This window comes from Mixophyes fleayi, chromosome 1 (genome assembly GCF_038048845.1).
Source record: "Mixophyes fleayi isolate aMixFle1 chromosome 1, aMixFle1.hap1, whole genome shotgun sequence".
In the NCBI taxonomy this organism is placed as follows: Eukaryota; Metazoa; Chordata; class Amphibia; order Anura; family Limnodynastidae; genus Mixophyes; species Mixophyes fleayi.
The window spans coordinates 56,140,273-56,156,093 of record NC_134402.1 but is presented as its reverse complement, the minus strand read 5'-3'; the positions used below and the strand labels follow the sequence as shown (position 1 = coordinate 56,156,093).

At 37.4% G+C, this 15,821-nt stretch overlaps 1 protein-coding gene across 2 annotated transcripts in view; it reads right to left on the bottom strand.

Moving 5' to 3' along the window:
- Positions 1-1,895: 1,895 nt before the first annotated feature.
- Positions 1,896-15,821, bottom strand: part of NWD2 (NACHT and WD repeat domain containing 2) — a 207,542-nt gene continuing 193,616 nt past the window's right edge. For both annotated transcript variants that reach the window (XM_075194771.1, XM_075194770.1), the window contains 2 exons: positions 10,926-11,515; positions 1,896-6,990 (listed from right to left, as the gene is read on the bottom strand). In XM_075194771.1, the coding sequence (XP_075050872.1) occupies positions 3,058-6,990; positions 10,926-11,515 (4,523 nt within the window). In that variant the 3' untranslated portion in view covers positions 1,896-3,057. The remainder of the gene's footprint in view (positions 6,991-10,925; positions 11,516-15,821) is intronic.

The window sequence follows — 15,821 nt, the reverse complement described above, 5'->3', positions numbered from 1 at the left end:
AAACAATGCATACACAAGACTGTATATTGTTTGAAGACCGCAATAGAGTTTTAATTTAATAACTTTGTAACAAAATGTAACTAAGTTAAACATTTATGAAAATATAAATCTCTCCTTGGGTAAATGCTCCCAACAATACAAAGTTTACATAAAAACATTCATCTATCAATTGCAAACAAGTTAGGAAAAATAATTCAAGTCACTGAATATACTATATTGGCTTGTACACAGAACACAGATGTATCACTTTGTATCTTAGCTAGGCATTCTCAATCTAGGAATCTATTCAAGCAGAAATCTAATGCCCAAAGCTTATTGTATATAAGTCCTTTAAAAAGCTGGGTAAAGGACATGCTGTATATTAAATTACGGTAAATTACTTAGAAACATTTGATAACATACTGAATCGAAACTAGATTTAAAAAAGTTTAGAGCAGTCAGTAGCTGTACGTACATTAAATATTTCATTTCGCACATCAAGAATATGTAAGAAACTCACTATAAATTCAAAATATTATAGAACCTTTGGATACATTATTTGATATTATTTTGACAGTATGTAGGCATTATGTCAATCCCAGAGTATTCCATTGGTCATTTAATCTGTGTGTAACACAGAAAATAACATAAATGTTTAAGGCAAATGTCAGAATCAAACCATTACAGGCCTGGAAAACTATCGTTAGATGTTTTAGTGTGACATTTTAATATATGAAACTGATCTTGTGTCTCACTCCTCTTTCGAAATGCCCTTTCTGTCTGAACATGCAATCAATACATCAAACTTGAACATTACTTATTTTACTTATATGTACGTTTAGCGTAGTCAGTGTAATATTATGTAATGTGGAGTTTTGGGTGAAATGTTTATCTGCAGAAATTACTTTTATAAGATATATTTTTTTTACATGCAAATGATAGCTACATTGAAATAGTTTCTATATGAAAGAACATTTTTGAGGCTCACAAATACATTGTGAAATAATTAATATGACTCAAAGGCCAAATGACCAGTTTTATGTTTGTAATATGGGCTGTGTAACGAAGACAAAAAAATATTAACAATTTTCATTTTTCAGGGCTTGTTTCTGATTTAATGAAGTTATAAACGAGTAGGGACAAACCAAGCAGTCTTCGGATTAAATCTATTGATTCCCTAAGTGTTTTTTATTTCCTGTGGTCCACTTTCATTCATCACCTCTAGGGAAAATTGAAGCACACTCTAGTCAAATATATTCAATTTGTAGGAGGAGAGATGGCACAATACAGGCATACAATCATTTGGTATGAATTATATAGAGAGAATGAGGACAATCTACTAGGTACTTGTTTTTTTTATAAATTTACATTGTAGCCCCTTTAAGTTAATATATAATTACAAAGTACTTAGTTAAGTCAATTCATCAGTTACCCCAGCTGAAAATGTTTGTAGATTTTATTGTTAACTAATATAATAAATTGATATTTTGAGTTGGGTTTAACGCCTGAATCTGTGCCATGTACCCCAAGGAGTACTTCTAATACTACCAGCAAAGGAAGGGGTTCTTTACAGTAAGGGCAGTCAAGATATGGAATTCATTGCCAGGGAAGGTTGTGATGGCAGATTCAATAGATATGTTTAAGAAAGGGTTAGACAAATTTTTAGCGGAAAGGTGTATCCAGGGATACGACCGTTAATTTAAAATAAAGGATAGTAGTGGATATAGGGTAAAAATTGGATTGCAATATTGAGTCTGGGGGGATTTTCAAAATTGAAACAGATGGGCGGTTGCCTACTCTGGATTAATTTCAAATATAAGTGCAGGATCGCAGGAGATCCAAAATAGGTTGAACTTGATGGACTGGTGTCTTTTTTCAACCTCATCAACTATGTTACTATGTTACTATGTTACCTGGAATACTCTACCGTATGGTCAGTTTTCATTTGCCCAAGTCACCTAGTAAACACATTACAAGTTACCTAGAAAGTGTACGGGAAACTAAATATAAATTATTTATGAAAATGGCTTTAAATTTCAACATAGTAGGCTCAGTCAAGAAATTTGAATAATCATGTCACACTGTCACACGGTATATGTGTGCTCCAAAAATGTTTTCTCTTAGAGAAGTAGCTAATATTTATAGTTTATACTCCTTACTTGTAAACATTTCCGCTTTACTGTTTAGTGCGAGGAGTTAGGCATGTTGACATTTGCTACTGTGTTTGTGTTTGTCTACTTTTTTTGTTTCTCCTCTGCTACATTAGAACAAGACAGTTTGATTACAGTTTGACTTATGTTTTATTTTACTTTATTAAGGTTAACATTGCTCACATATTGTCTTTTCCAGAGGTGATGTGATTTAACCTGGAGTACATCCATGAATAGTATAATAACTTGGCCTCAGAGTTGCCATGCTTGATACTATCTCAACCAAACATAGGGGACACTGTCACATGTATTAGATCAGTCACTTTACATTTTCTGCTAAAATTGAAAGTCTCTAAAAACATGTAAAATGGCATCTACTAAAATATTGCTAATCAGGTTCAAACATAGCCCTCCATTTAACTCTTAGGGTATAACAATATAGATATAAAGTAAAGTTCTGTTATCCAGCGTTTTATTACATGAAAGTTGTATGTAGGTTGACTATTGTATTACTGGGTACAATTATGGATTAGTAATGATTTCCACAATACATGTTACAGTACAGCTGACAATGGTGCAATATAGTTATAAAAATGTCCTTATTTTAGGAGCGATGACCCATTCCTAAACAGAGGGTTCTATTGGCAAGGTGAATGGCTTTTCTTTAAAAATGCAGATATACTCTCGTATTGACATAGTTGCCATATGTATATTTTTCATCCCATTAATACATGACTATTTATATTTGGATTAGGACTATATAGCACGTTCTGGATAACAGAGCTTTTCTATATATTTGCCAGAATGTTTTTAACAGTTTTGCTGATATTTGCAACAACATGAACAGTAAACGAGTTTTATCCACCATAGAACACTGTTTAAAGATAACAATGATATGTAAACATTTTTCAATCTATCCATTGGGGGCTCAGTTGTTAGCGGCAAAGCTCTGCCCCCTACAGTCAATGGCAGAACACATTTTCTCATAACAATAGTTATGCTTTTTGGTCGGTGTCGTCTCTGTTCCCTCACCAGAATCTGAAACCGTGATGGGGCTATCTCTTGCAAACACTTCAGTGGATTCCCTCCACAAGCAGTCAGGTGCCATCTTATAAATGTAATTATTGCACTTCGGCCTGAAAATATGTGTCTTGTTATTGAAGATATGGCGGCTGTTGGAAGTGGCAATTTTAATTTTCAGTGTGGCATCAACGCGGTCCACTACGGTGTAAGTTCCGATGCTTCCATCATCAAATCCTATAACAATATTGAGGTGCCTTTGTGAGAGTGCAAGAAAACTTGGAGTCTTATATAATGAACAAGCACCGATGCTCTTCCCGTCCGCAAGTCTCATCACTATTAAACTGGAGACAGAATTGTCCTCATCATCTTCACCACTGCGGAAGCAAATGTAGACAAGATAACGTCCATCACAGGACAAGCTCTGCTTCCATATAATGCCTACCGCATGCACCACTCTAAGCTTTCCGCTGTGCAGATCTAGAACATTGAACTTTTCATCTCCGTGAGTTATAATCCCAAGCTTCCCATTTGGAGAGATTTCAAAATCATTAAGGTTTTTCAAGAAGTTACATGGAAGCTGGACCCTCCTAGAAATGGCTTCCTCAGCAAGGCTCCAAATACTCACAGTTTCAGTGGATGTCATGAAGACAACAAACTCTGGACAGTCTGGAATCAATTTGAAGTTGACAATTGTTGAACCATCATCGCAACAGAATTTTTTCGTTATACTTCCTGTCCATAGACTTACAGCTAAAAGTTTGTTCTTGGTCATGCCAATCAGAAAAGTGTTTGCAGTATTTATAAGTGCATTCTTTAAGGCAGCTAAGATGTTACATACTTTATGACCCGTTGCGAGCCTCCATACTCTAGATGCATTTTGCTCACATATAGACACTATAAATTGATCATTATGGGTAATTAACAGTTCAGATATTCTTTGACCGCTAAGCCGGAGGAGGTTTTCACCAGTGCCAGTATGCCAGACATACTGGTTACATTTATCATCGGAGGTGACCATCAGTTCTCCAGTAGTTGTGAGTACACTATTTTCCACAATGCCTTCATGCTTAAAGGCAGATTCAATAAAACCTGTGTTAAAGTTCCACTTTTGAACATATTCAGACCCATCAAGTGAGTAAATGTAATCTCCTCTCCCTGACAATAATACAGTTTGGACAGCTCTCCCAGTCTTGTCAATATTGGACATTGCTGTTAAGATATCAATGTCCCAAATAGAAAGCACACCACTGATGGACAGTGACAATAGTAGGTTATGATGGCTAGATTTCACTAATTTCACTATGTTCCCTGAGATTTCTTGTAAACTTGCCATGCACTGACCAGTATCTCTTCTCCAAACAAAAATTGATGAGGTATTTTCCATGGAAGCAATAATACAGTCACAATTCCTGGAAAGAACAGCCGATATGAATCGCTCGTTACGTTTCGCCTTAAACTTCTCAGAAACTTTCCACATATGTGTATCAAGAAGTTCAATGCCCAGTGCTTTACAGATGAGGATTGCACTTTGGTCTTCAGACAGTTCAGTGCTAATAACTTCGCTGTCTCCCTTGGTACAATCAAACTCTTCTGTCAGCTGGGGATTGGTGACTTCTTCTATGTTCCAAACAGAGAGGCTCCCTTCATTGTCGATCATGACCACTTCTTGACTTGTATCAAGAACAAGAATATATTTTACAAACCCCCCAGAGAATTCAGATGTTACAGTTGATAACTTCTCACCAGTACTTAAGTGAAATATAGTAGTGGTATTCAGGTATTGTCCACAAAATGCATATAGTCCATCTGAAGAACACTGGATGCATGTCACTTCATACCAACAGTTGAAATTATAAAGTGGCCAGCCATAGAGTAAATCTATAACATTAACATTTTTGCTTGCTTCCAACCAGGCCAGTGCATGTGTATGTGACAGTGTAAAGCCATTAATTAGATTAGGTCCACCTCCGACACCTTTAGAACCTTTAACCTCAACTTCTGTTAATAGGCAAGAGTTAACGTTGTCATAGATTAATAGGGTATTCTTTGCTGTGGACACAACCAGATATTTTTCATCTGCTGTAAGCTTCATGCCCATGATGACAAACTGGGTGGTTGTGATTTGTCTTAAAAGTTGTCTTGACTCAACATCCCATGTACTGATGGTGCCATTCTCAAGTGCAGCAATGATGATGTTTGGGCTATATGTAGGGAGGATGTCTGTGACGTGCAATGAGCTAGATGATAGAGAAAGTCTTTCAGGAGTGTAAGTCACATCCATGGAAGAATGCAGCGGTACAATAGAACAGTATTTAGGTCCATCTTTGTCACATTCTAAAAGGAGGTTTCGAAATTTAGGCAAAGAACTCACAACTGGAAGAAGTATTTGCTGTAGTTCGGCAGAAAGTGACCCTGGATTTTTCAGAACTTTGTTTTTTATGCTTTGAAGGGTACTTGCAAGAAACTTAAGCTCTTTTTCTTGTGAATAATTATATGCTACTTCAATGTCACCTAGTGCCCGATCGAACTGTCCAATTTTAATCATTGTGTAGAGCCAACTAAAGTTCATTGTAATCCCAGACATCGTTTCATCTGTCATTCCACATCTTGTCAAATGATGCAACAGCTCTGTCATTTTCCTGTGATTAACAAAAAATATATCAGGCTGTAGAGGATTGCATTGAAATGCCCATGGCTGCTCGGGAGCCTGCCTGTCAAATTCTGTTTCATCGTTATAAAGTTTTACCACATCACTGATGCCTCTGTGTTCATTCTGAATGCAGTTTTCAAAATAGTGATGCTCACTGTAAAAAGGTTTTTTCCTTCCACCTGACCATACACCCAAGAAGTACTCTGCCATGTTGACATGCATTTCTTGCAAGTCATCATCATTGTTGAGATACAATTTCTGAGCAATGAGTTGAAGATGTCGGTTAGACCAAACCAAAAGGGTGACATTCCTAACATGCCTTTCTACTAAATATCCAGCAAGATCCTCCTTAATTTGTGCAATAATTGTATATGGTATCCTTAATGGATTCAGCGGTTTTCCATTTGCTAACAACTCACTCATGACACTATTATCAAGAGCTAGGATGTCTTCTAGTTCCACCTCGCTAAGTCCTGTTTTAGCCATTGTAACGTAACCGAGTGCTCTAGAGACCAACCGTAGCCCACACTTGTTTTCCAGAGAACAGAACAGTTGCTCTATATTCTCATGGACAGTCATGGAAAGAGTTGATTCATCCACATCTTTATGAGATCTCCAGTTTCTGACCTCTCTAAATGTTAGGTTCACAAACATTGGCAAAGTACACTTGGAAAATGCTTCATTGACATAAATTTGTTGACCCGATGTTATTTTCCTTTTAACTCTCAACAGCTGATGTTTAAGTATTTGGCTGCACATTTTTCTATCTCGTGGAATAAGTTCTATGTAATTATCCTCGTTGTGTATAAGGCACCTTAATTTCTGAAGGATTCCATGCTTGTTTGGCAGTGTTGAAAGAATAATACGAACTGTGCGTGGAAGATGAACAGGCAGCCACCATAACTTTCTAGCATCGTCATGATCTGAAAGATGTTCAAGACTGTCTAGTACGAGAACTAAGGGTTTATGAAAAGTAGACTCATTCAGCAAATTTAAAAACAGTTCTCGCAGGTCCATGACCTTCTTAGGAATATTCTGTAGTAAACATTTGTAATTCACTGCCAGTTGCTCACAGAGATTTTGCAGAAGGCTGTTTAATTCAGAGCTCATTTCAGTGGATCCTAGAAATCTTACAATGACTACAGGATTAGAATCTGGTCCCATTTCCTCCTGAAGCCACGAACAGGCCTGTATCACAAAAATATGTCGGAATTACAGATTAATTAGGTGTATGTATTACACAAAAGTTACGTTTACAAAAGGGAATAAAACAGTAATCTCATGGAAAGTAACTGACTGTACTGTATAAATGCTTGCATAATAAGAAATATTTTTTGCAAGAGGAAGTGTTCTCTAGACATTATGTGAATACATTAAATAAGTATAACAGCGAAACTGTAAAAAAACAGAAATGCCTGCACATAAGTAAAATAGTGTAACTTCATTCAAATATGTTTAGTCAAATGTGCCTGCATAGGGAAGTGTGTGTTTCGTGTGTTGGGAATGACCCAAATTCAATAAAGGTAGTCATGCTCAGCTCATATATACGGTGCTGGAAAAGGCATATAGGGTTCTGATACACTTTTCAAACCTTTTGATGATCTTTTCATGCATTTAGTAGGACTTCATTCAATGCATTATTCCTCATTTAGAGTAGGCTGCAATTTTGTGGCCTGAACGTAAGCATAGACTTACAGCTATAAGACTAACATGTCTATTTTGAGTTGCATATATCTTAAAATACATAACACCTAAAATACCGTGTAAAAATGCACACTTGATGATGATGACCGCCTTTTCTAAATGTAAAACAATGCGTGTCTATCTACAATAAGTAACCAGTGTGAGTGCTATTGCATGAGCTGGTTACTGCTAAAGCGGGGGGAATGAGCTTGGGGATTCCCTGCAAAAGTGGCAACCAGCACCTGACTATGGGCTGCGTATGGGCTGGGCTGGTTACGATATAACATGGAAGGGACTCGCAGTGTGGGGTTCTCCTGTCATAATGTGATACCAGCCCCAGCCTCGTCAGCAAGTAGTGGAGTTCCCTAACAGAATAGGGAAATGTTTTAAAGACAGAACATGTTAAGTATGTTGTGGAACTACAAGCCTCAGCAAGCCCTGGCAGCCACTGCAGTCTTTGTTCATTGCTGACAGCTTGGACATGCTGACACTTATAAAACTGCAAGTATCAGCATGCCATTGGCTGCCAGAGTATGCTGAAGCATGTGGCACTACAACATGCTCTGGCTGAGCAAATATATGTAATAGTAAAAAAACGACACAGACACAGAGTGTGATATTTTTAATTAAAATAAAGAATCGCCCAAATCCCTTTTTTACCACTTTATTATTTTTCTAAATCATCTGCAATCTTCTGCATTCTATCCTGAAGTAATCCAATAGGAAAAAACTAAAAATTCCTGATAGACGAGTACAACCAATCAGAGTGGTCTTCCCACATTCCAGACGCAGGCCGATCTGATTGGCTGTTCGCATATGACCCCTTTCATTTATTCACTCATTCATTCATTCATTCATTCATTCACTCACTCATTCATTCATTTGCGTTCTGGCTCCTTTAGGAGGAAGTACTTGTCATTCTCTCAGAGTTGTGTTATTTGTTTTTCTATTGGATTGAAGAGAATAAAAAAGTGGTAAACAAGGGATTTAGATGAGTCTTTATTTCAAATAAAATAATACAACATTCAACGTCTGGTTTTTTGTAGGTGTGTTTGTGGAACTACAGGTTCCAGTGGACCCTAGCTATCAGGGCATGCTGGCGCTTGTTGTTTCATAAAAATACTTTATGATTTTCTGTCTGTAAACCATTACTCTGGCACCTATAACTCAAGTGTGACAGGATCAGCCTATTCAGATCTCTTGGTTTTCCCTGCACATTTTTAAGGAATTCTGCCCCATGCTGACCAGACTGGGACTGATATTACATTATGACAGAGGGTCTCCCTGTTGTAGTGTGACCTTAAAGCCTGGCATAACCTGGTGCTGTTTACCGCTTTGACAGAACATGCTTGTTGTCCCCCTGCATTAGCGGTAACTAGCCCACGCTATAGCACTGGTGCCAATTTCTTATTTTAAAAGGAGAAAGGGACATGTCTTTTTTTTTTACATGTAGTCATTGCTTTTTTAACTAGTAAGGATATATGCTGATGACGTACTTGCCAACATCAAAAAACTCCCCATCAAGGAAGGGAAGTGGCAATTGCGGATGGCGGCGTGCTGACTCTATCAGTTAGTAAGTGGGATCTAGGAGGGATGCCTGCATTTCCAGTAGACTCCCCGAAATTCATCAGTCTCCTGGACATTCCGCCATGGTAGGCAAGTATGGCTGATCAGCACATATCTTTATACCAGAGCTTTAGGAGCTCTAATTGAAATGCCTCCTAAGAAGTCTAAGTGGAGATGCTGTCTTCTCTAAATAGGCCTCAACTACAGGAGGCGTGCTAAACTTATGTGTGCAGGCCCCAGCTGTTCTCAACTTACACTTACAAGGCCCGGATACGTCTAAGGGGACAGCAAGTACATGTTACGTTTAACTGTAAATACAAATATACTCTTGATGGCCGTTTCCAGCACTTTTCCTGTGCTAAGCAGGATTATATTCATTCAAATAAATGAAGCCCTCCAAGTGCACATCTTTACCTCTCGTCTTAGAAACTATGTTATGTATAGAGCTTGTATGTAAAGTGCTTTTATATGAAACCAAAATGATATATTTAACTTATTATGTTTATTTGCACTTGCTGAGCTCCATGCGCTAACAACACTCAGAACTCTATCTTGGTGCTTAGAAGCTACACAAGATACAATCAATCGCACAATTTGATACATTTTGATTGCATTGTACAGAATATTCCAATCTGAATGTTAATATTAGCTTGCACAGAATTGCAATCGGATACATTGGAATATTTTTCTCAACATTTTAAGGTTAAATAACTGTTGTTAAAATAAAATTGAAATAAATGATCCATACAATTAGTAGATCTGTACAATCAAAATCTTTATGTTTGGTCTTTGGGCAGCACAGTGGCTTAGTGGTTAGCACTTCTGCTTAACAGCACTGGGGTTAATTGGCTGCTATCAAATTGACCCTAGTCTGTGTGTGTGTGTTAGGGAATTTAGACTGTAAGCTCCAATGGGGCAGGGACTGATGTGAGTGAGTTCTCTGTACAGTGCTGCGAAATAAGTGGCGCTATATAAATAAATGATGATGATGATTTATGTGTGCAAGTTTTCTATTGTGAAAATAATGTGGGTAACATTGGAGTGATAATCAGCAACTTTAGTTAAGCTACTATGTGGTTTCTATTGGCACTGGAGACACTTTTAAAAATAGGTCACAGTAATCAGTGTCTCCTAATATTCAAATGTAATGTATAACATATTTGTATACATATTTATGCAGTTTTGCACAATGAATTGTGGTTTATGTGACTTCTTCTTTGCAATGGTGTTGTGTTTATGTTTTTATTTTGCATATCTGATTTACAGCTTTCCTAGATATCATGAGCATAATTATTCAGTATGTGTGCTAAAAATAACATTCTTATAATATATACGGGAAGAACCCATTTTTTTTTGCATATACAACTAAGATTTACATATTAAGACAGAATGAGAGATCTGATATGTTTATAGTTATTGGAACTATTTTTGGAAAAAAATTATAATTTTCTTTAATGTAAACCTATGTCTCCAGCGTTTCTGTGGACTACGTTGGTGAATAGGTGAACTGCTGAAAAAGGAATTAGATTTCTAATGCTTAAGTGCCAGGTGCTTGGAGAAGTCTGTAGAGATACTGTATATCAGGAACTATGAGACTGCCACTGATAAAACCTTTATTCAGCAATCTGATAAGTCTTTGAGCTGTAGACTGAGCAGACTTCTTTCGTACATTTGACTCAGTCCAGCGGATGATGGCACAGGGAACATCTATTGGATTGTGCCAAGTGTACAAAAATTGACTGCTCCATCTGTATCTCAAAACCTTAAATAAAACCAGCAAAACAAGGATGATGCAGCCAGCTCTAGCTTAAGCATGACATATGCAGAGTGTAGAGTGGAAGACAAGATAGCCACCGTAAGACATGAGTTATTACCTTTTTTGCTACTTCTGCTAACAGGAGCGTTTTTCCAGTGCAGGGTCCTCCATATATGACTAGAGGGTTAATATGCCCTGATTTACAAGGCTGTATGTATTTATGAACTAGGCTTAGGGCTTCACATCGGTATTCGTAGAAGGTAGAATATGTCCTACATAGAGACAAGTGCTGTAAGATTTCATCGTAGAGCGTATCGGTCTCGGTTTCAAAGTTCTGCTGCACCGTTGCCTGGATTATATCAATCATATCTTCATAAAACTGCTTCCCAAGTCCTTCTACGTAATGGGTCTCCACTTCTTGAGAATAGCCCAGCTTCATATCACAATGCGTCACCGAGGTGTAAACTCGCAGATTGGATGATGCAACAATTGTTGGAATAAATTCATCCCTGAGTTTTATCAACTTCTCCATGGCCTCTGGGTCTCGAAGGTTCTTGTTGTCCTCTTTAATGACATCCGTGTACTTTGACATCTCTGGGATTTTCACATGTCTTTCGATATTGGAGATTTTTCGAATGTAGCAAACACACTTCTTTAGGAACGCTGCCGTCTGCTTTCCTAAAGCAAAATCAAACTCGTCTTCCAGAGCTAAGAAAAACATAGTACAAAAATTAAATGTGGTAATACAACAATATGACGTATGGTCATTTTAGATGTGCAGCAGGTTTTGCCAATGAATTAACACAATATTACTGTATATATCTATGATATTTTGAAATATATTATATATTTTCTACTTTTGTTTAAAAAGAGTGGTGATTTACTGTTTATATAAAGTAACCAAATGCAAACAGAAGGCATTTCAAAGCCTTGAACCAAAACTAAGTTTTGTCTGAATGGGGATTCCAAGGAAGCACATATAGGTGAAAAACTTAATTACCACTGAAGGTTGAACGATTGTCAATGAAGACTAAAATAATTTTTGTTGTATCTACTTCCTGTGATTAATACAAGGTCTTACTCCTTATTCCCATTGTTAGGAGCACCTCTCAAAATACTATACTATTTTTCCGTTTTTACAATGACAATTTTACATTTATATTAAACGTATATGAAGGTTACTTTAATGTAACTGGGTAACCGCTTAAAATAATTTAAGAAGATAATTCATAGTTTATGAATGTTTAGTGAAAAAAAACCCCATATTAAGTAACATTTTAGACGTAAAATAACTAATTAGCTAACTAAATGATATGTCACCATTTCCATGTGCAATCTAGTACACAACCTCCTGTTTATACTGCCTGTAGGTGCGAAAGTACAATTTTGAGACAAAGGAGTTCATTTACATAGTGCAAAACGGCTGAGTCACAGTGCAAAATCAGCTTTGGTCTGACTGCTCACAAGTGCTTCTTGATTGCCGCTAACGCTTATTAGATTGTGGAGGAATGTGGTGGTGTTTGCACAGACCGAACAGTGGAGGTTGGTGGTTTCGGTGTATTGCTTGCAAAGTAGGCTAGTGAGATTATGAAACGAGATAAATGAAAGGACTAGTGTCAATCGTAGGGGCATTCTTTGGTGTGTGGGGTCCATGGCTATCTTCACGCCACAAGAGGAGTTGAACTGTGCACTAGGTCAGAGAGGGTGGCCTTAAAAGCACATTATTAGGTATGCTCCAAGCAATATAATGCACACAGAAAAATGATACATAATAATACCAGTACTCATGTCCACGAGTAATATGATTTATAAATCAAATACAATGAATGACACTAAATGAGACAGTATCTTAGGAGAAAACCAGAATCGTCTTGTGAAAGGGCTGGTACTACAGTAGTAGCAGGTTGTTCTTTCAAGTGACATTTACACTTCTGCGCAGGACGCCTCTTGAGACTTTTCTCTAGCTGCACACATCTAGGTGTACTTCCAGGTCCTGGTCTCCTAATAGCAGTGAGCAGACATGTACCTGGCTTCTTGCTTGTTTTGCGGTGTGTTTTTTGTGTGGAAGTAATATCGGCCATCAAAAGACTTAAATGATTCAGTTTTCTTTAAGCCCAGTATTTCATGTCAGCTGTCAAAGATTTGTAACTGCTGAATGAGTTCTGTAGGATGTCAATATTAAATGTCACCGTTATATCACAGCTGAACAATCTGAAAATGATTGTGTTAAAAACTGAGTTTGTTGGGAAAGTCAATTGTGCAAGGCCTGGGCTACTGGGTGATATTGTCTCATGGCAACTCCCCTGCATGTGGGTCAAGATTGTATGCAATAAATCTAATAACAATGTGACATGGGATGCACCAATTACTTCTTTATGGTGCATGAGATAAACAATAAAGGGTGTGTATGTGTGTTTGGGGAGGGGGATTATTCTGGTGTACCAGTCTGGAGGTCTAATGTTTCCAAGTGTTAACGTGTGTATTTAATTCTTGGTCACATGTAAATAATAACAGATCAAAGTCACCCATGTAGGCCAACCCTTACACTAGAGAGCGGATAGTCAATGCAGCTCTTCACTGTGACATTCTTATTAGATTCAGTTTTCAGCTCTTTTATTTCCAGATCACTCAGCTTAGGGGAAACAGCTCTTAGCTTTTCATATGTTGGAAGCTCAGTTTAGAGGATACATTGATAATGGCCCTTGATTTATACCTAACGAAGGCTGTGTTTGATAAATATAGTATAGCAATTTGGCCCAAATACCTGTAAATAGTATGAAAACATTTCCTACATTGACAAAATTCAGTATTTTATTTCTAATTTGTCTGGTAATTGAGATGACAGAATTGATCTGTCTGAAGTTGAAATTTATAGAAAGTTCTTAAATGTGGTTGCAATGATTCCATTTGTGAATCAATCATGATTTGATCGATTCACAAATGTACCCATTGCCCTATGTCCCAATAAGTGACATCAGAGAGAAGCAGAAATGGCTGTTGGGATGGAGAGATCTAGCTGAACAGAAATATCATGTAGGAAATGCTGTTTTATCTGGTGGACCGTCAAATCGATAGACAAATGTAAGAATATTGGGACTGATTCATTAAGGATCTTAACTTGGGAAACTTCTTATTTCAGTCTCCTGGACAAAACCATGTTACAATGCAAGGGGGGCAAATTAGTATTCTGTTTTGCACATAAGTTAAATACTGACTGTTTTTTTCATGCAGCACACAAATACTTGATAGCTTATTTGTACACTGGAATTTAAAGTTGATATTTGTGTACTACATGAAAAAACAGTCTGTATTTAACTTATGTGCAAAACAGAATACTAATTTGCACCCCTTGCATTGCAACATGGTTTTGTCCAGGAGACTGAAATAAGAAGTTTCTCAAGTTAAGACAGCCCCTGAGATGGAATCTCCATGTTGCTATTTAAATTGTGATTTATATGTTGTACTGTCATTTATGTCTGTTTATTGCATCGGGGACAGCTCCACTTCTAGTTAATCACTTATGTAAACTATTTTAATTTAAATGTCCCTTCCTAAAATGTCCCTCATTCCAGAGGGGGTGATGGAGAGTGACAAAATGTGGAGTCCCGCAGTTATATATTATATCTATATTGGTCTATATAATTGCTACAGGACTACATAAGAAGAGTCCTATAATGCCGATGGGCAGCACGGTGGCTTAGTGGTTAGCACTTCTGCCTTACAGCACTTGGGTCATGAGTTCAATTCCCGACTGCGGCCTTATCTGTGAGGAGTTTGTATGTTCTCCCCATGTTTGCGTGGGTTTCCTCCGGGTGCTCCGGTTTCCTCCCACACTCCCAAAAAACATACTGGTAGGTTAATTGGCTGCTAACAAATTGACCTTAGTCTGTGTGTGTGTGTGTGTTAGGGAATTTAGACTGTAAGCTCCAATGGGGCAGGGACTTATGTGAGTGAGTTCTCTGTACAGCGCTGCGGAATTAGTGGCGCTATATAAATAAATGGTGATAATGATGATGATGATGCTTTTATCCCCAATGCCACTTCTCTGGTCTCTAGACTAGAAGAGGGGCAGACAGTGCAGACTGTCAAGGATGGGGGTGACTGTTACTGGAGAAATTGTGTTTCTCCAGCAGAGCCTCTGTCTGAAGCCTCGCACAACCAGGAGACAGGAGTCTGGAGGGACAAATTAAAAAGGGGGATTTAATAAAATATACTAAATTTATGGTTAATGGTCCTTTAAGATTTGTTATGATATTGCAGCTTTGTCTAAAATTTGCTGCTCTTGGCGATAATATAAGTTATCTAGGGAATGGTTTTTAAAGGGAAAAAGCTTATATAAAATATTTAGTTAAGTTAACCAATGAAAACATTAAATAAATGTATACTTATGTTAAATATGATTTTTTGTTAAGGCCTCATAAGGCCTTTGTTCAGCCATTTTATTGTAACTTGTATAGAAATATTATTTGCTAGAAGAGATTATTCATTTTTCTGTTAACTTGCAGTTTTGCAATATGTGAGCCTATGGCCTTGAAGTTGAACTAATAGGGAACACCTGAAGAATGTAACCAGTTATGAAAACAATAATGAGCTTCATATCCAGCTGGTAGTATGGGAACTGTATCCTTGGTGTTGCACATAGCATATCTCCAAGTCCCCTTGAGATAAGAAATAATAGGCTCATCTGTCCTTAGAAGGGGGAGAAAAGTAAACACCTCAAGAATACGTGAGAAAGTTAATCAGTAGCGCTTCTCATAAACTAGTGGTATAAACTATTGTATGCATATGACGTAGGATTCATTTATTCAGTAGCCTATAAAAACCTGTATCTTTGTATCAATAAACTAGAGAATATTCCTTGCATACAGAACTTGGTCTGTGTCAATTCTCTCCAGCTGATTGAAGCGCTTCCAGATATACTTGACACCACAGGCTGACTTGGGTCAGAATTTTAGATCTAACAACTTGGAGGTCGCCACAGAGATTCGCTGTCCAGCAGGCTACAAGACAGACA